Source organism: Physeter macrocephalus, chromosome 2 (genome assembly GCF_002837175.3).
Source record: "Physeter macrocephalus isolate SW-GA chromosome 2, ASM283717v5, whole genome shotgun sequence".
NCBI lineage: Eukaryota > Metazoa > Chordata > Mammalia > Artiodactyla > Physeteridae > Physeter > Physeter macrocephalus.
The window spans coordinates 125670009-125690800 of record NC_041215.1 but is presented as its reverse complement, the minus strand read 5'-3'; the positions used below and the strand labels follow the sequence as shown (position 1 = coordinate 125690800).

The 20792-nt window shown below is 39.8% G+C and overlaps 1 protein-coding gene across 4 annotated transcripts in view; it reads left to right on the top strand.

Moving 5' to 3' along the window:
• The window catches only part of DOCK10 (dedicator of cytokinesis 10), a 284533-nt gene that overhangs the window by 108733 nt on the left and 155008 nt on the right, over positions 1–20792 (top strand). For all 4 annotated transcript variants that reach the window (XM_024124566.2, XM_055090256.1, XM_028482208.2 and 1 more), the window contains exon 2: positions 18331–18450. In XM_024124566.2, coding sequence (XP_023980334.1) covers positions 18331–18450 — 120 coding nt within the window. The remainder of the gene's footprint in view (positions 1–18330; positions 18451–20792) is intronic.

Sequence of the window (20792 nt, the reverse complement as noted above, 5' to 3'; positions counted from 1 at the left end):
CGCAAAACCCCCGACTCATTGCGTTTACTCATTGTTTCCCTCCTCTGGTCGCTCTCGCCAGTCCCATCTGTACCCCGAGTCCTGCTTCCAGCTACGACACTAATGCAATAGCAGCCTTGTTATTTTTCTTTCTTAAAGTTCAAAACTCCCAGAATACTGAGAGCCTTTTGCAGAAATTGCTCTCCTGGTTAAGCTTCTTGCTTGCGTCCACACTGCATATCACACTGCTCTCTGTGCAAAGATGCCCCAACAAGTGTCTGTGGAACTGACTCCCTGACAGTTACTCCCTTCAAAATGCCCCTTGCTCAGGACTCATCTCCTGGGAGGGCTGGTAGGAGCTTGTGTCTCGGTGGTTGTGAAGATCAGTCCTCAGTGGAAATATTCCTTCAACCATCTTTTAAACCCCAGAGTGCTTCCTAGACAAGCAATGGTTCCTTTAGCACCTACATCACACCGATGGACACCTCCGTTGAGGGGGTCCACCCTGCAGATGAAGAAACAAAACTCTTGAAGAAGCTGAATGAACGTCTCTCACAACAATCGTTTTTTAGAACCCAGCTTTCTAATGTTTAATCTAATCAATGATTTCCTAGTCCTGTGGCCTCCAAATATTTCTTATCTCATGCACTTCGTAGAAAAAAGTTGGCTGCACTCCCATCTTCTGTGTGTATTTATAAATTATATAGTCCTTGCCAATAGCTAATATTTCAAAACACAATATACATAGGGGACACGGTTCATTGTTAAGCACAATATATATATCCTTCATTTATTCTTTTATTAAACAATTATATATATACTGAGAATCTTCTGGAAGCCAGGCATGGTTTTGATCACTGAAGACACAGTGAATGAAGCACAAAAGTTCCCACACTCCTGTGGCATAGAATCTAGTGGAGGATGACAGTCCATAAGGAAAATAAGGAAAATGTATAGTAGTGTCACATGCTAGTAAGTGCCATGGGGAAAAATAAAACAGGAAGGAGCACTGGGGTGGGTTTGAGGGGAAAGGTGCACTTTTAAATTGCCCCAGAGAAAGGGAGAAAAGATCTAAAGATTAGGGAATTAACTATTTGACTATTTGTAACCATTTGACGTAGAGAATGAAGGTGTCCGTGTCAATGTGTTATGTTAAATATTAGTAAAGCACAGTTTCTCTATTTAGATGACTAATATAAATAGAATTCTAATATTTTTCCCTTTGCCTAAGTGATCCTCTTGGGCACCTCCCTGGAAAGACCGTTAGTGTAATCTACGCATACATGACCAACTGATTATTACAGTTCACCTTTGGGATCTAGCCACAGTGATAAAATGTGGATGGCTGTTACACCGACAGACATGGCAGCCTACCATAAATTAGCTCTTTGATTCAGTCTTGACTTGGTTCCAAGGGTGAGTTTACATCCTATGGTTTATTTAGCTGTGAGCAGTTCTCTTAAACATCCAAAGTCATTTTGTGTTTTTCATCCTGCTTTAAAGCAGGTGATTAGGGAGAATACATGCACAAAAGCGCTTCTGAACAGCTGGTTGTTACTCACTCACAGGAAGCAGTAACTTGTCGGTTTTCTTTTCCTTTCTGTTCAGTTATGTTAATGTAGCATGAGCATTTCCCTTTTTACCAGAGAAGAAAAATTTGTTCGGCCTGGTGAAGCTTCAGAAGGAAGAGGCTTAAAGAAATTGATATTTTAAAATATCTTGCCACTCAAATAACAACAATACAATGAGCTTCCGAGGAAAGGTTTTTAAACGGGATCCCAGTGAATTTTGGAAGAAGAGACGAACAATGAGGAGAAAAAATCAAGAAGAAATCCACAGATTTAGTTCTGTAGGTATCTGAATGTTGTTTGCTTTCCATCTTTTCTTCAATACTTTAAAAAAAAAAAAAAAAAAGATTATTTCTGGAGTGGTATGCTAACCTAGACTATGGGCAAAGTCTTAGATGGAACAGAATATTCAACCCGGTTCATAAATATCCTTTTTTACTTACATCATTATTTTTTAATTACTTCCATCATTAGTTTAAAACATATCGGAAGAGGTTGGAAGTAGCTAAAACATTACTGACTTATTTGGAATACAGGAATTACTTCCATCATTATTTTAAAACATGTTGATACAGGATTTAAATAGTTAAAATACTACTAGAATATTCTCTTTTTTAAAGAAAAGCCTACCATTGCCTCAATTAAGACCCCAGTTGATGACTTGTATACAGTTGTGTTTTTTTTGTTTTGTTTTGTTTTTTTATTTATTTTATTTATTTATTTTTGGCTGTGTTGGATCTTCATTGTGGTGCACGGGCTTCTCATTGCGGTGGCTTCTCTTGTTGCGGAGCGCGGGCTCTAGGCGCCTGGGCTTCAGTAGTTGTGGCACGCAGGCTCAGTAGTTGTGGCTCGTGGGCTCTAGAGCACAGGCTCGGTAGTTGTGATGCACGGGCTTAGTTGCTCCGCGGCATGTGGAATCTTCCCGGACTAGGGCTCAAACCCATGTCTGCTGCATTGGCAGGCGGATTCTTAACCCCTGGGCCACCAGGGAAGTCCCTACAGTTGTGTTTTTAAAAAAGTATTACTGCTCTATTTTTATCATGTACCACTCATGATTTGTTTTAAAGTTCTTAGAAAGAGCAACCCAAGATAGGAAAGGAAATGTAAATAGGTATTTAATTAAATGAGCCAAGGAAGAGAGGAAAAATTGGTAAGTTTTAAAGGTAAAAAGATTTGGTTTTGTCTATCGTTAAGAAATGTTTCTGCTTTAGTATTCTTAAACAAAATGAGAAATCTTGAAAAGTGTACTTATTACAGAATTCTCGATTTTTATCTGTAAGAACTATGGGTAGCTGAGTATCAGGGTGGATGGCTAGAGCTTCAGTGATTCACATGTAATGTGGCCCACTTTATATGATAAATGGCTACAACAACATGATTGGGTAGCTCTTTTTGCAGGAATGTTTATTTTACCAGGTGGTTCAAGTTTTGCTTGCTTTTCTTCAAGGCAGGGGTTCTTCAGCTCAGCATACTGTCATTTTGGGTTGGAGAGTTCTTTGTTGTTTGGGGCTGTCCTGTGCATTGTACAATATTTAGTGACATCCTGGGCCTTAACCACTAGATGCTGGTGGAAAGCTCTGCCCCATTTTGACGAGCAAAAATGTCTCCAAACATTGCCAAATGTCACCTTGGGCAGGGAGGGTGATCTTCCAGGTGGAGAACCACTGCTCTAGGGATAAATAAACTTTTTGTTTATGTAAACACCTTTAATCTAGAGACAGAACAGCTTAAAAAATATATACGTTTGATAATATAGTGATTGTTTATGAATAGTCATTGAATAAATATGAATAATCAGATTAATGAATAGTCACTCAGTCTTTGATAGGCCAAAATCAGGTACGGAATACTCCGTCTCAAGTAATAGTGGTTGTCTTTATACTTACAATCTGTCTGGTGGTAATTTAATGGGAGTAGAATTTACTGGAGGTCTGGTTCATAGGATTGATGCCTTGCTATTTCTACCACAGGATCTTAGTAGTACATGTCTCCCACTGGGAAACATGGGTAGTTGACCCCCTTGACCTTGTTCCCATGGGATGTGCCCTGGTCTTTCCACTCATAATGGGAATATGCAGAGTTCGGAACCTAACCTCTTGGTTCCCACTGGCCCCAAAGGATGCTCAGCTGTGACTTCTCTACCAGCCCCATAAAAGCCTCATAGGCTGTTTACCATCAGCCTGTTAAAGAGGGTAAGTGTTTGAAAACTTGTTTGGTTTGAGATTATGTTAACCTTCAGACCAGTCCAAAAAACGTTAATTTCCTAGCTGCCTTTCTCTCAGTGGAATTTAGAAGTTCCAAGGGTTATGTCACCATAAGGTTTACTTCTTTGTGTGTCCACTAAGAGAGATAACACACAGGAGAAGAACGTGTCTATCTTACAGAGACCACACACAGGATTTGGCATTAGGACAGTGTCTGGTGTGTCTCCATATAATGAAGCTAATCGCTCCATGAATTATCTTAATTGCATTTGAAGGTATTGCTACTGAGAACTATGGGGAAAGCAGCCAGTAAGGATGGAGTGTCTTCCCACAGCATTCAGTAGCTGTGCATTCACATTTAATTAAGATCATTCATACAGTGATTCGCTTTCTTCTGTAGAAGGCACTGGGACTCCCTGCTGCTGTTGCCTGCTTTTGGTCCTCCTAAGATGGGCATAGCTTCTTTCACGTATTATCCCGGGCTTTCATTTTAGAAAAAAAAAAAAAAAAAAAAAGAGACTCCAAGAAAGTGAAGCATGTAATTAGAGGGCTAGGGGGTAATTCTGACTGTCTCGCCCACGGTCCATGTGACCTTGGGCAGGTTACTTAAATCGCTCTGAGCCTCAGCTGCCCCTTCCGTAAAATGTTCCTAACAATACCTGCCCTGTCTTAAGATTGTTTACTGGAATTCATTTTGATCCTGTGGATTCTGAACGTGATTTGAACATTGTAAAAAGTTATGAGTTGCAAGTGTTATGGAGTAGTAATAAAACCAAGTAAAATGTCTCCATTTCCAAGGGCAGAGGAAGTGGGGTATAATTGTGGAGTGAGATCGTCTTTTCAGTGACTGCAACGTTGAAGCCACTGGGCTATAGGTGACTCCTTCCTCCCGCGACCCTTTTTCAATGACAGAGCCACTCTGTAGACAAAATTCTGAATTGCATCAAGCTGAGCGCTCACGGGGGTCCCAGATCACTCTGTGTGTCAGTGAGGCTTGCCGTAGAAATGCCATTTCCCACCCTGGCTCCCACCGAAGCCCAGCTTAGCTGAAGCCCATCCAGAACCAGATCGGACTTTCCACGGGGCATTCATCTAAGCTTTTTAAAAGCTAAACCAACATCCCTAGACCTGCTTCTGAGATGACTGGCTAGGTGATAAGGAAGAAGCAATTCAAGTGTCAAAATGCCCAACAAATGAAGATGAGGCTTACAGTTAGGTCAGAGAATAAAACAATGATTTCTTTTGAATTTTTGGATATACTTATATATTGTGGTGAAAGGAGAAATAATGATCGCTGGAAATAATTATCACAGATTGTGTTTTTATAATGATTGTGTGGATTTTGAATTCAACAAACCATTTCTTGCTCGAAGACAAATTTAGAAATGGTTTAGTATCATAGTAGTCTAGAATACTTAACCGGAAGTCTGTGACTTCCTAAGTGGTCTGCAACCCAAACTTTATACTCTCATGACCCAGACTGACAATTTTGTTTATTTGGTTTTCTTCAAATGCTGTTTATTTAACTCTGTTGGAATTTTTTATTGTTTTGGAAGCTTCCCTTATTGATCCAGTCTTCAGGTGTCTTGTCTAAGAAATCCCTTTCCATGTTTTAATCCACTTATCACAGACATATACGAGACATACAATACGAGACAGTGCAACTGCATTATAAGAAAAGTTTGAGGAAAATGGAACTTACTTGTTAGATCATCAAGTAGAACTACTTCCCTTAATTTTTGAAGTGTGTCTGGTGTTCTGTAGTTGAAGGTTTTCTCTTTAACTGTCTTTCTATTTTTCTTTTTCTTTTTTTATCCAATCGTTCAGTATGATCGCTGGTGCATAGGGCGGAGTTTAATAAAAAGACAGTTTCCTTCCTAAGTTGCATATCCTAATTTAGAAAGATTAAATATACTATTGAATTGAGTTATGATATCAGTCATCTGTACCATCAGAAAAAAATGCAAAATTTATTTAAGTAAATGTGAGTTGTTATTAAGTTGTTACTGGCTTGTGGATAATTAATCTGCAGGATTTCAAAGTGTTTAGAAGACTTTGGCTACAAATGAAAATCCTTCCTCCTCTTTAGTCATAGACTGTTAGCACTTAAATAGAAAATTGAAAATTGTAGAAAACTATAGATGGAGGATGTAATCTGAAATATTTATATCTCCTACATATGTCATTTTATTAAATGTCTTGTGCTGTTGTCTTTCAAGTCTTTTTTTTTTTATCTTTACTCTTCCATGTTAATGTGGACAGCTTCTCCCTGGTCATCTGTGCTTCCTTACTTACTGATACTGTTTGATACAAACATTCACAGTTACCTACTTAGGCTACTTTACAATGAACCAGTTAGCTGAAAGGAAGCACAGGATGGGGTCCCAGGAACCAGGATGATGGTTCCAGGAAGCGACGAAATGAGATAGAATCAGGGTTGGAATACAACGTAAAGCAGGGATGAATGCTATAAATGGACAAGGTGGAAGAAAGCAAAGAAACAGGAGTAAACAGGGGATCTGAATTCACTCCAGACCACAGAAATGGAGAAGTGTAAGTTGAAACTGGATCTGAGGACTCTGCCTCAGAGGGGCTGAAGCGATACGGAACAGCTAGCTCAGATGCTGCATAGCTGCAGAGAAGACGCTTTCAAAATGGACTTAGGATTAGTACCTGCAAATGAACCAAGAATGACCTTACTTTCCTCGAGACTGAGTGCTAGGAGAGGGAGCAGAGTTAAATCGAGAGAGAGACAAGGTGGAGGAGAACTGCCAAGCCAAACTGGGCAGAGCTTAGCTCCATGACGATGTTCTTTACAACTACCTGGGCAGGAGGTGGACCATTTGTCAGAGGGGGCGGGGAGGGGGCACAGTGGACAGAAAGTAACACCATGATCCCCCCATCTTTTATTTCCCAGATGACAGCAGTACAAAACTTTCTTAATGCAGAGGGTCCCTCAATTGGTGGCAGTTTCCACTGTGGTTTTTGACACAAATGTTATCTAGCATTCTCAGTTGGAAAACTTCAGTTTTCCACCTGTCTTCTCTTTCTTATGTGTCTCCTTTACTCCTCATACAAAACACATCATTTCTGACGCCTCTGGTCACCAAATGTGTGGAGGTTTTTCCCCACACCAAGAAATTCTGTGTGACACCAGCTGGGTGTCCTAAATTTAACTCGGTTCTAACACCGCCTACCTGGAGGTCATGTCAGATCTCACAGGTTAAGCTCAGTCCCACGAGGCTACCCCCGATCCCATGTCAGATGCCAGCCACAAGTCTAGGTTATCACCTGTGTTTCTGACCAACCAGCTATAGATTGGAGGTTCCAGCCACCACCTCCGTTGACTTCAGATGCCAGGTGCAAGTCCAAGTGGTTATCTGTACTTCTGATCCACTGGCTGTAAATCACAGGTTCCCACGATCCCTTCTCCCATTCAACTAATTTGCTAGAGCAGCTCACAGAACTCAGAGAAACATTTTACTTACTAGATCACTGGTTTACTATAAAAGGATATAACTCAGGAACAGCCAGATGGAAGAGAGGCATAGGGCAAGGTATGGGGAAGGGCACCAGTCTCCCCCAGTCTCCAGGTGTTCACCAACCCAGAAGCTCTCCAAACGCCATCCTTTTGGGTTTTTATAAAGGCTTCATCACACAGGCATCGTTGATTAAGTCACTGGCTCTTAAACACTGATTCAACCTCAAACCCCACTCGATCTCCCCAGAGGTCAGGGAGGTGGGACGGAAAGTTCCAACTCTCTAATCACGTGGTTGGTTCTCATGGAAACCAACCTCCCACCCCTACCCTGTCCAAAAGTCATTCATCAACATAACAAAAAACACCTTCATCATGCTCTTAGGAAATTCCAAGGGTTTTAGGAGCTCAGTGCCATAAAGGAGGATGAAGACCAACTTTATATTTCTTATTATAAATCATAAAATCACACATTCATTATATGATTCCTTAATATACCTTTTCAATCTCCTTTTCTTCATCTTCCTTACCATTTTATAAATGTTTCTTAGTCCTCTGTCCCTACCACTTCCTCCCCTGAGGTGCCCAGTGACCTCCCACCAGCCCCCAGCCTTCTAATTTCCCTCATTGTGGAAAATGACAAAGGGAAGAACAGGAACAGTACACAAGCTACAGCTCTATTGTAGAATCTTCCCAATAGGAAAAAAAAAAAAAAGCATTTCTGATTCTTATTCCTGCAAAGCTATGACCTTTGCTAGTGGAGTGTAGTGGAGGGGACCAAAGGCTTTATGCTGAGCTGGATTGGAATATCAGCTCTTCTTCCATCAAGTTGCTGAGCAGGTCCTCAGATTCCAAGTGTCTGCATTTTTAAAATAAAGCAATGATGACCTCTTCTAGGCTTGATATGAATATTCAATGAGAAAAAGTGTTAAATACTTATTATAGGCCTTGCCATTTGATCATGATAATAGTAGTAGGAAAATAAAAGCTATCATTAGCATATATGGGGTAAATGATAAAAAATGGTAGTGTCTAAAGTTACTATTAGTCTTAAATTGTTTGGTGTGACTATGTTATTTCTACAAGTAAAAATATATGAATTGGTTTTAATACAACCAATATAGCAAATGTTTTCTCTTAATATGAAAGTGACAGAATGAAGGAAGGTGGTACAGGGCCAACAATGGCTTAGAGACACCTGGTCGGTCATCTCTAACACAACTTCCAATGCAACCTGGCACCTCCTATAGAGACAAAATTATAGCTTGTGACAACATCAGCACTGAAAGCAAATGTGGACATAAACTTATTTTTTGGCCCCAGTTGCTCTGGTGACATCAGAGAGGGATGATTAGAATGGATTATGCTTAGCGGAAAATTAGAGATGAAGGCTGCACTGAGTTTATCGCCTTGGAAAACCAAGAAGGTATTTGTCCCCCATTCTCAGGATGCATGATACCTGATGTATTTTTTATACAGTAGGATGACGTTGGAATTCATTAGTAACACATGAGTTTACTAAACCTACATCCTGTACTTCAAGGAGTCATTGGCTACAGGAGAGGTTCTCCTTTAAGATGATTCAAATCCAAGCAAAGGTAAGTTGAGGAAATAATAGTCCCTTATTATAGGTGCTGCTCCTTGTATTATATCATTTTAGATTCTTTTACATGCGAGCAGAAGAAACTTTCCCTGGTAAACAAACATATCCAGAGAAGGGAACAGAAGGAATAATGGAGAGACAGGCTGGGCAAAGAACAAGAATGGACTTAGAGCAGCTCGGGGCAGTGGAAACAGGGATGATGGTCTTGGTGTTTGGAACTAATGGACGGTCATGTGGGATTTTGGCATCTCTCCTTCAAGATTCAGAGTCCTGGAGGGAAGTGTTGAATGGGCTGGGGTCACATGCCCTTGATCACAGAAAAACAGGACTTTTAAAATTATCAGACCCACCAACACTGCTCTTTACAGGGAAGGAGAAAGAAGTAAGCTCGCAGAAGGAAATTAACATGCTAGTACTAAAAGAAAGTAGGATGGATGTTACTTAGGTCAAAAAACAACAAATGTCCACTATGCATATTCAGTTTCAAGTAGCCAAAGGTTAAGAAAGGAAATAAAAGAATGAGCTGGCCAATCATTATGGAAAGATTTATTGAACATATATAATTCATGTTGTTGACAGGACTATTTACATTCATGTATTTGTGACATGTATGTGTTTATGTACACACACACATACACACATACCTCTCACATTTGACTCATTTGTGTGCCTGTTAAAGTACTAAAATAGTATCAGAGTTTAAGCTGGTGGCAGCTTTCATCACAAACTTTATATAAATTAATCTAAAATTCCCGGCAGCTGGCTCAAAGGCGTTCATTTCCCTGGTGTCAGGCGGACTTGTAATTGGGTTGTGATGTATTTTTAATGATATTTATTATCTTTCAAGTGTTTCTAGAAAACTAGATGAGACATGTAATTTAATTTGATTTAGATCTTCTTCCCTACTTCTTTACAAGTACCAGTGTTAGGCAAAGAAGCAGGCACTTTTCTTTTTTCATTTGCTGAGCAAAAATGAGTGAATTTTGACATGCTCCTAAGAGATATATGTTGTTAAATTGCCTTAAAAAAGAAAATAAGACTGAAAAGATTTAAATTCAGTTTGAAACTATACCTTATTACATCCTATAAATCTCTTCGGGTCCTTAATTTTCCTAATGAAATTAAGGGTTAATAAAATAGAATATCCTGATTTTTCTAACTATAATGTTTGTGTGGGATATGATGACTGATCATCCTTCATGTTTGCAAACAACTTTGTAATTTACCAAGTTTAACCTGCTTTATATCACTGAAATGGACTAAGACATTTAAAGAGTTACTTTTGGCTGATTTCTTCTGAGATTTATGTCCCTTTTTGTTACCAAGGGAACTGTTTCCAAATTCAGCTTAATCTGAGTTTGCCCAGCTGTACAGCTCTTAACTTTGACTTAGCTGGTGTTTTTCCATTCTCATGAAACTGTGTGGTTGAAGACAGAGAGAAGGTTAAAGGGTCAGCATAAGATGGCTTATTCCTTACTTAATCATTTCCTTTTCGGTAAGAAAAGTTCGTCTTGCTTTCTGAAGCTCAAACATTTGAGAAGTTGTCCAGTGGAACTCCCTTTGATGAAAGGCTGAATTAAATCTGTCACACGACCACAGGCTGACAGCTGTGGCCATGGATCCAGCTGTGTGGGGTCTTCGCAAATTTCTTGTTTGTTTTAAACACAGGTAGTGTGGAAGTTGGTTCCATTCCAGTTGCACTAAGGCCAAAGGGTCCTGGATGAACTTAAGATCCACAGAATCCATGTGTCATTTAGATCTCTTATTTTCTTTAAGAAAGGTAATCAGTCATCTTGATAACATTGAAATTAATTAACAGCTGTGTTGTTTCTAATTTGTTTGGAGATGTCGAGATTGGTATTTTTTTTTTAAGGTCTGTCTAAAGACCGTGTGGATCCTTACTGTTCCCTATTTGTTTGTCTGTAGGTCAAGATGTGAAGAGAATGTTTAAGTAGTTGGCATGTCATGCCCTACTAGAGCCTTCTGTACTGGTCCTGAAGTACATACCTATTTTTATTTGTTTTTCTGGGTCATTAGCCCGGATGAATAGTATTGTCCGCTGATGAAGGCATTCGGATATAAACTTAATTCTGTTATAAATACTAAAATTAGAATAAAGATTGAGATATCTGAAAGCGACAGGGGTGGTTGAGGAAAATAGAGGAAGTCTAGACTAGCATCACAGTAGACACTGCATGTCACAGAAAAAATATGAAACATCTCAAAGGTAGGGGAAAAAACTCTTTGCATAATACTGTTTCTTGAAAAGATCAGATTTTTTTGAAAAGCAGAACCAAGCAAGTAGTTCAGATCAGACTAACTAGAGTAACCCTAACGGTGAGTAACCAGTGCTTGGCTCCCTAATTACACTTAACATTTACAGCACAAACATGTGGCCCCAAACACAAGGGGTTTGCTATAGAGATTGTTCTCCATTTCTCATCCCATCACACCCTTTTCCTGACTTTGGTCCTTAGCGATCCTATTAACTCCCTATTGCTAGCAAACTTGACTTGCATGTGTGTAGGTTAGAGCTACAGAAAGAAATTCTAAATATCTTCTGATAAAACTTTGATTGTTGTCTAGGTATTTATCTTGGCAAAGCTAATGAGTTTAATACTAAACTAATCCTAAATTTAATCCTGTTCTTTTGATCTGAAAATATAAATACAAGAAAATATTTTCTAGGTTCGTTTCTCAAGGAAAATAAAAGGCAGAATTTCAAAGTCACTTTCATTTGCTGATATACATACTTAGATTGCCTTCCTTCTTCCTACCGGTCATAGAGCGGCCTGACTTGATTCAGGAGATACACAGAGGAGATGCTGCCCTTTTCTAAATTTCAGTGCTTTTCCTTATGCTTTTACCTCTTTTGCTTCCAGTAGAATCACTAATTATCAAGGTTTATTTGTTTGTTTGTTTGCTTGCTTTTTAAGGAAATTTCGATAACAAACATAAAAGCATGTAGGACAGTTTCTGGTACATGAAGAATTTAGTATCACCAGTTTGATTGGTTGGTTGGTTTGACTTGGTGTTGGGATATATTTGGGGTTAAACATATGTGGTAATTTTCATCGTTTTCGAATAAAGAAAAATCTATATTTGCCTCGCTTTTGGTGGTTCGCTTAACGCCCTCACATACTTCATCTCTTTGATCCTTATGACAACACTGCTGTAAGCAGGAAGTTGCCCTTTGATTCATTTGAGTCAGTCTCACGAAGTCTCAGTTTAAATGACTGTCCAAGTTACTTAGCTGGGAGGTAAAAGACCCTGGACTTCGAACTAGAGATTCTGACTTCTAATCCTTTGCAAGAGTGGCCAATGCACAGAGCTGCTTAAGTAACTTACCCAATGTTTATGGTTCCCTACAGAGCTCAAAATACTTTCGTTAATAAATTGCTAAATGTTCTTCCCTTTCTTGCTGACATTAGCTTCTAGAATCACATAATCTGTAGTTATTTTCCCTGGTCTCCTTTCACCAGTGTTTTATTTCTCTTTTTTTTAATTATTTGAAGTTGTTAGTGGTTGAACTTTCATGTGCTTTTTTACTTTCCCTCTTTGGTGGATTTTCAAAGGGTAAACAATTTTAAAACCAAGCAACTCTCCAGTGTTTTCAGAGACATGAGAGTTTTGAAAGGCCAAGTTCATTTTTCACCATGATGAAAGAAATATATGTTCATTACAGAAAATTTGGAAAATGGAAAAATTCAAAATAACAAAATCCTAAACATCATAGTCCCATCTAAATATAATTCATAATATGTGGATACAGATTTCTAATTCTTTTCTTTAAATTTTTAAAATTTTGTGCAGTTATTCAGTGTGCAGTATTTATTCCCACTTTTACTTAACAATACATAAGCAATTTTGCTTGTCATTGCAAACTTTAAAAACTCAGTTTTAATGAGCATGTATTGTTTCTTAGAATGGATGTGCCATAATTTCCTAATCATTCTTTACCTTTAATAATTTATTGTTTCCCATTTTTAGCTCTCCTTGTCCTCAGGCTTTATTATCCCTCAGAGATCTAGCTATTCTGGACTCAATTCTAGTGTCATAATATGTGTGAATCTAGAACCATTGTCAGGATGAATTTGACTTCCTTTCCTTCCTCCTTTCATTGTCTTCTTTCCTTTTGCAGCAATATTTGCCGTCTTGATCAAAGACGTGAGGACCCCAGCCTCCTCACGTTTCCCCACAAAAGCCAGTCACATGCAAAATGTTGTGAGCTAACTAGCTTTACTGAATATTTGAAGAGTTACAAGGAGAATTACAGCATGTACCACACAGTTTTTCATTGATTTTTTTTTTCCAACTCCTATCCTATTTTCAGTATCCTTCCCAAAGCCCATTATAGCACTAAGCCTTTCTCCACTACATACGATTCTTGGAAAATATAAATCGCTTTTTGTGAACAACAACTCTGGTGTCTTCACCTTTTAGATATAGCCTCCACCAGCCTGCCTGCCTTTTTTAGCCCTCTTGCATTAAAGTGAATGTGTTTTCTCCAACTTGTTACAAAGGTAATATTGCAACGATATCCTTGTATACTTCTTGGATTATATGTGTGATTATTTCTTTAAAATAGAGTCCAAGAAAAGGAATTCCTGTATGGAAGGATATAAACTTACTTACTCAACAGATATTTATTGAGCACCTATTATTTGCTCTCTGTACACATTAAATTTACAATACAGTGCCTTAAATCCATGACTAGTGAAAATTTAAAACTCACAGCCTTTATCTACTTAACACATGTAGTGAGTACTATGGGTATAGTGTTGTTCTAAGAGCATAACAGATATTACCTCATTCAGTCCTATGATCTAACTCCTACTAAAATGTCCATTTTACAGATTGGGAAACTAAGGCACAGAGATTCTAACATGCCCAAAGTTCCATAGCCCGTAAATGACAATGCCAGGACTAGGAGCCCAGTAATTCTGGTTCTAGAGTGCATGTCACGCTCTCTGTTGCATCTCAACATAGAAAACCTATAATCACACTTCCTTAAAACGAGGCTGCGTGGTCTAGGTTATTCCTTAGATTCTGGAGAGATGTCTAGGTTGATCATTTAGTCATTTGACTTTTTTCAGTGTTACATAACTTCAAATGCTTAGATCTTCAGTGTCATTTCTACATCCATTTGCTTTTGAATTATAATTCTGAAAATAATTCAGATCTTTGTGGTAGTACACCATGTTCTTGAAATTAGAGTCTTTAGCTAAAGCATGGACAGTCTGCTTGTTTCGGACCAGTAAACAGCTCCTGGCAGCTCAGGTTGTTACCAAGATGGCAGGTTCACCAATTCCAAGGCTTAGACTTGCATTGGTGTTCCATGAGAAGCTGTGGAATAAGGAGAGGGGAAGAAAGCATTTGTTTTTGTGACAGGAGCCCATTCTTCTACTGTGAAGTCGAATTGGAAGAGAGCTGTGGATCTGGGGGAGTAGATCAAACAAATGTCTTAATACTATATCAAAAGAATAGCCCTATTCCCACATCGGTGCAGCACCAGCCCTGCCGCATAATGACAGGCACTGGTGGTTGCCTTTTCCCATGGCTAGAGTGATTTAACAGCTAATGAAATTCGTTACTCATTTGAGAGGAAAAGAGTAAGAGTAAAAAGCACTATAAAAGTCCAATCCAATTCAGGGTACTCTTGGCACATACCTTATCCCAGTTGGTGCATTTCCAAAGGAAAGAGTCACATTAAATTCAGGAGGGACAACCCAACTGTTGTAAACCTGTAAATCAATGCTTCAAAGTTCCCAGTTTCACTCAAAATCTCTGTAAGGAGCAGTAGTGAGAAATTAACCGATCCCATCATCTTTGTATACATCTGTCTCTGACCAAAACATGGAACTGACAGCTGTCTTGCTCCAGAGAAGACTACTGGTTGCATAGCCTGGATTCTCACCATCACAGATGCATAAAGCATCCTTGGCAAGCATTGCCAAATTCTAAGCTCTAGGTACTGTGGGAGATATCACTGTTATTTTTATTTATGAACCTCATATTCCCCAAATTATGAAACATTGAATATCTTGAATGTTGCACACTATTTAACAAATTCCCTGGAAAGATAGAAGTTTACTTATCCCCCAGAGGTCAAAACTTAATAAATTATATGAAGCAGATCTGCTAGGCTTTGCAGCCCCAAGTCAAGATAACCTCAGTGCAACATTTTAAACAGGAAAGGCTTAGTAAACCTCCTTCGTTAATTGGCTGGCATGTCATAGCCTGAAGTGAATAACTAAAAATATACCTTCCAACAGATGCTTACAGGCTATGCCATTTATTGTGTGTATCAAGGAGAGTTTAGGATTTAGTTTTCCTGTGGTTTTATTACTAACCAGTGACTTGTGAACTCTGATTTTCCTATTGTACTAATTTAGGTGGGATTCATTTTAGGTGGAGTTTGGCCCCTAGTAAAAATAAATAAATAAACAAGGAAGTAAGTAAGTAAGTAAATAAATAGAAAGATCTTTGAAGGTCTCCTTGACCTGCGGTTGTTTATTAACGCTCAAGTTTTCGACTAATGGGAGATAAAATTAAAATGATAGTGAGAAAAAGACTGTAGAAGGCCTTCTAAAACATCCTTATGTCATTTGCCTTTTTTTTTTTTTTTTTTTTTTTTGAGGCTCTCTCCATTTTATTTCTATGGGAAAAGAAAACGAAGTCTTTCCAACGCATGTGGTAGAGATAGATATATTTATATATAATTTCTTTTGTGTTTGCAAATCCCAAAGCTGAGTCTGTTCATATTTTTTTCTTTTTTTTTTTTTTTTTTCCTACTAATGCCTCCTCTTCCCCTTGTCCCTCTGGCCCAGGCCCTGGTTCTAGGGCAGGTGCGTGAAGGGTGAGTGGAATGGGCATGATTGACAGGACAGCCCTCCACCCAGCTCAGAGATCTGGTGAGGGGCACCGGAAGGGGCTGTGCCGAAGGACAGAGGCCACAGGGGCATCCTGGCTTTGTGGCGGATGCACACCTCATTGAACAGTCACCAGTCGTGGGAGGAGGTCAGGGGTCAGGGTGTTGCTCACAGTAGTTAAACCTACAAATCCCAACGCACACTAAGCCACACTCCCACACTCCTATGCATGTTGGTGTGAAGAAGGGGGAGAAAAGGGAAAGTGTTAGTAATCACATCATGAGCTGTTGGTAGAAGGACATCAGACACTTGAGCTGAAGAAACAGTGAGGAAATGGGGCTTACCAACCAACTCGATGGCAGAGATAAGAGCTTCCTGACCATTTTACACTGCGTTCTGTTTTATTTGCTACGGTTCATACACAAACACAATATTAAGGGGGAGAAAAGAGATTCCAGAATAAGCCAGGTGTTTCAGACCTGAAGGCTTATTGGGGCAGCTGGTAATATATTATAAATGTGACATCATGATGCAAATGAACTTATTTACAAAACAGAAACAGGCTCACAGACTTAGAGAATGAGCTTACAGGTACCAGGGGAGGAAGGGTGGGGGGGAGGGATAGTTAGGGAGCTTGGTATTGACATGTACACACTGCTATATTTAAAATGGATATAACCAGCAAGGACCTACTGTGTAGCACAGGGAACTCTGTTCAGTGTTATGTAACAACCTCAAATGGGAAAAGAATTTGAAAAAGAATAGATACATGTATATGTATAACTGAATCACTTTGCTGTACACCTGAAACTATCACAACATTGTTAATCAACTATACTCCGATAGTATAATAAAAAGTAAAAAAAAAATGTTTTTTCAATGTGACATTGCAGGGTAAGAGGTGATAGGCTACTGATGTCTATTGCTGACCTGGAGTGAAATACCACTACTCAAAGACGTTCAAAGCCAACTAAAAACATCAAGATAAGTGAGCCAAAACAAACGTCTGGAGCCTGCATTTGCCTCTTGAGCGATCAATCTGTGCTTCTTGGAATTAATTTTTGGCCTGGGAAAATAGGGAATTGGAACCTAAAAGAAGTCTAAAATAAAACAATTATATCAAAAGGCAGGGAAAGGATGCAAGAAGGACTTTTTTTTCAATTACCCATCATGCCATAGTGTCTCTGTATCGTCTACTTGAAAATATCGAATGTCTCACAGCTTTCACTAAATGGATTATGTTGGACAACTAGATTTCCTCTTTTCTCCAAGCATGAAGTCCTGTGTTTTTATTTGCTAAATCAGCAATCTTCATTGAAGGGCCCTTCCAGAGAGAATATTCACCTTTCATCATCCTCAGTTTACTCAATAAGCATTTGTAAAATGGGTTTGTTTTTGTTCTGTTTCTGTGCAGAAAGTACATGGAAATCCTCGTTGTTGGCCCACCATGTTACATTTTGTTTTGTTTTGTTTTTTATAGTTGGAAAAAAACATTGACTGCTGCTTTGAGGAGCTCATTAGCAATTATTAAAATGTTGGTAACAGTTTCTGGAGCTTTACCAGCAGAGATCTTCCAAAGAAGGCTTTAGAAGTTGAAGCTAAATCTGTGGGCTTTGCAGAGCGGGGAGGGGTGGGGTTGGTAGGAAGGTGTCTGCTGATGTCATTGACGTGAAAAATAAAACAATTTTTTTTTTCATTTATGAGATCACTTTAGCATGCAGATTTCATGTTGACCACTCCAGCTTCCAGGAGCCCCAAAATAATCCAAACAATCATCCTTTTTTATTTAGGTTGCATGAGTGCTTCATCCAGGGGCTAAGGGAACTTAGACTGTGTCCTTGGTCTTCTGTAATATTTTCTTATTTATTTTGGGCTTCATCTTTCTCACTTTGTGAGTTCTATACAGTTTGGTGTAAACATATCAACTGTAGAATGAAACAACCACCTTTCTCCCACTGGCATTTATCTCTCGGGCAGCTTCTTTGAGGGAGGTGCCTTTCCCCTTGGCTTTAGGAGTTTAATGTGGTGAGATTATCTAGCTATTTTTTCAGACTCTTCTCCGTTTTCACCAGACTGTTTCCATATTAATTGTGTTGTTCAATTCTACTAAAGAAGTACCCAACTTCTCTCTATATCGGCAAAGAGGCTCAGAGCCAAGCAATTAATCCTGACACAGGATCTATGTTTCAGTGACAACTAAGACAGTCTGTGTTACTTTGATTGCTAGCAGGGAGCCAACGGTTTAAAAGAGACCCAAGTAGACCTCACAAGGAAGTATCTAATTCACGAAAAATGATGATAGTCATCATAGTACTATAGCAGATCAGGTTTACATAAACATCTACTCCGTGGATGTGACAAGGCTGAATACCATGTGCACTGGAGGCTTGGCGCTTAAATTACTGAGTGAGATGTCAGGTATTTCAAGATCTTCTCATATTATTTCAGATCTGGAAATAATAGTTATGTGGCTTCGCCCCAAATGCCTGGAGTCTCCATGACTCTCTTAGAAGGGCTGCACGATATCAAAGCTTTGGCAATTCTAAGGAATGAAATCCAACCAGATGTTGAGAAAAAGCAAGATTCTCGGTTTCAGTGGTTAATACAATATTTTCTTTGTCTACAGCAAGAAAAGCCCAGGCTTCTCCAGCCTTTGGATTATGAAACTGTCATTGAAGAACTTGAAAAGACCTATCAGAATGATCCCCTTCGAGATCTCCTCTTCTTCCCCAGTGACGACTTTTCAGTAAGTGTTGTCTTTTCCAGCCATCTAAGTTCAGGAGGGCCCCACGAGGTGATAGTAGCTCCTCCCAAATTGTGTCACTGTCTTTCCTTATGGATTTGGGGAGCTCAGCCCTCTTCCTGTGGTCACCCTACGTCACCGTCCTCACAGATGGAATTCATATCCAGCAACAGAAAGTGCCCAAGGGCCTTCTAAAGTTGGAAGATGGGAGGCTCAGTGATACTGTGGCCACTTGGGATGGAAGGGGCATGGGGTGCTGCCTGGCTCCAGGTGGTACTTGTGTCCCTGCCCGTATCTTGGTTTCTAACCACTTACCTAGCCTCACGGAACACTTCCTCCCTTAGGCCATTTGTAACCGAAAGCTTCCAAGCAACTGAAACCAACCAAAGGCAGAGGCGGGAATCTCTTGGCACAAAAGATGTAGGTCTTAAAAATCACCCTTCATCCTGGTTGTCCCTTGTTTAGCCTTGTGGGCCAGGAAAGGTAGGCAAGCGCACTTCACGGAAGGATCTGTGATCTGAGATGTGTCCCCTTTAGGACAATGCTCACTGGCACACAGAACACTCCAGAGGGTAGTGCAGGAAATGGATAAAAAGGAAATTCATTTTGGAGACAAGCTCAGTAAAGTTATGGATGATGAGCACCCATGTGTCGCAGGCATTCCATCTGTGGTCATCTGAAGCGCGTTTAATTTGTTATCGAATATCTATATAGACAGAGATCTCAATGGGCAGATGGTAACCTTTCCTTTTTTTGTAAGAGAAAGGTAGTCTCAGACATCACAAGTATGAACATCTTTTTTTGTGTATGTATGTGTGGTTGGATATAATTTCTTTCTTTTTTTTTTAACGTCTTTATTGGAGTATAATTGCTTTACAATGTTGTGTTAGTTTCTGCTGTATAACAAAGTGCATCAGCTATACGTATACACATATCCCCATATCCCCTCCCTCTTGCGTCTCCCTCCCACCCTCCCCATCTCACCCCTCCAGGTGGTCACAAAGCACCGAGCTGATCTCCCTGTGCTATGCGGCTGCTTCCCACTAGCTATCTGTTTTACATTTGGTAGTGTGTATAAGTCCATGCCACTCTCTCACTTCGTCCCAGCTTCCCCTTCCCCCTCTCCGTGTCCTCAAGTCCATTCTCTACATCTGCTTCTTTTTTCCTGTCCTGCCCCTCGGTTCTTCTTAAAGCAGATGAAAAGGCAGCTCTGAGGTAACCTCTGGCACAGCCACCGTCCGCCGAAACCTCTGATGAGTTGCTGGGGCCCCAGGGCTTCCACTTCCTCAAACAGCCTCAAACTTCCATTCCTTCTCTTCTCTTGGGGGCAGATCTGGCTTCTGGCTTCTGGCTTCTAAAGGTTCATTTTTTCCACCTTTCTCCGTGAATTAATAAAAAAGAAGGTGTGTGGAAGTCAACAATTTTCTGTCCCAAGTACCAAGAATGATGGAAAGAAAGGAGACAGATTTGTAGACAGGAAAAAAGAAACTCTTCCCATCTGTTTTTCAGACTTTTAAATGTCTCTCGCTTGAGTGTTTGACACACTTTAAAAGAGGCTTATCTCGGACAGAAATCTCGTTTCCGTGGTCGGACCAGGCCACGGGGCCTGAACTGCAAAAGCACAAAGTTGAACCACGTTTTATTTTTTAATTCCGCATCCTCATTTTCTTTCAGACCGAGGGTAAACCTTGAAACAGTCTCTTTCTGTCAAGCAGCACACACACAAACAACTTGACACTTGGAGCCCCTTTTCTTCTAGCTCTGTTACTCAGAAATATGTCAAAAGCTACTCCAAGTTCCCCCAGCTCAAGAGAATGGAGGCACGTAGATGCGATGTAACATTTGTACTGAATTTGGATTCATTTTTTGGCATCTTTCCACACTCATTTAAGTTAAGACTGGTCTGATTACTCTGTGTCCTTTGCTATCCTTAATGGTGTAAGCAGAGCATATAATAACGTACTTTGTTATTTTCCCAATGTAAACGTTCCAATAAATACACTGAATCCTTTTATCTTGGGCTTGCTTAAGACACATCTGTGGCCACCCCCATTGCCTTCAAAGCAAAGGGCAAACACTGTAGTATTTCCCGAGGGCTTCTCCGCGATCTGGTCCTTGCCCATTTCTCAAGGCCATGGGCTTCCTCCCCAACCCAACCCCCCACCCTGTCATACACAGTCACCCTCATTCCCAACTGGGGTAAAATACTAGCACAATTCTGAACGTAACATTCTATCACCCTTCACATGATGTCCTTCCTTTATTCATTCAACATATATATAAAGTATAATACCGAATGTTAGGTATTAAAATATCTCAGAATGGGGAGACAGCAGTGATTAGAC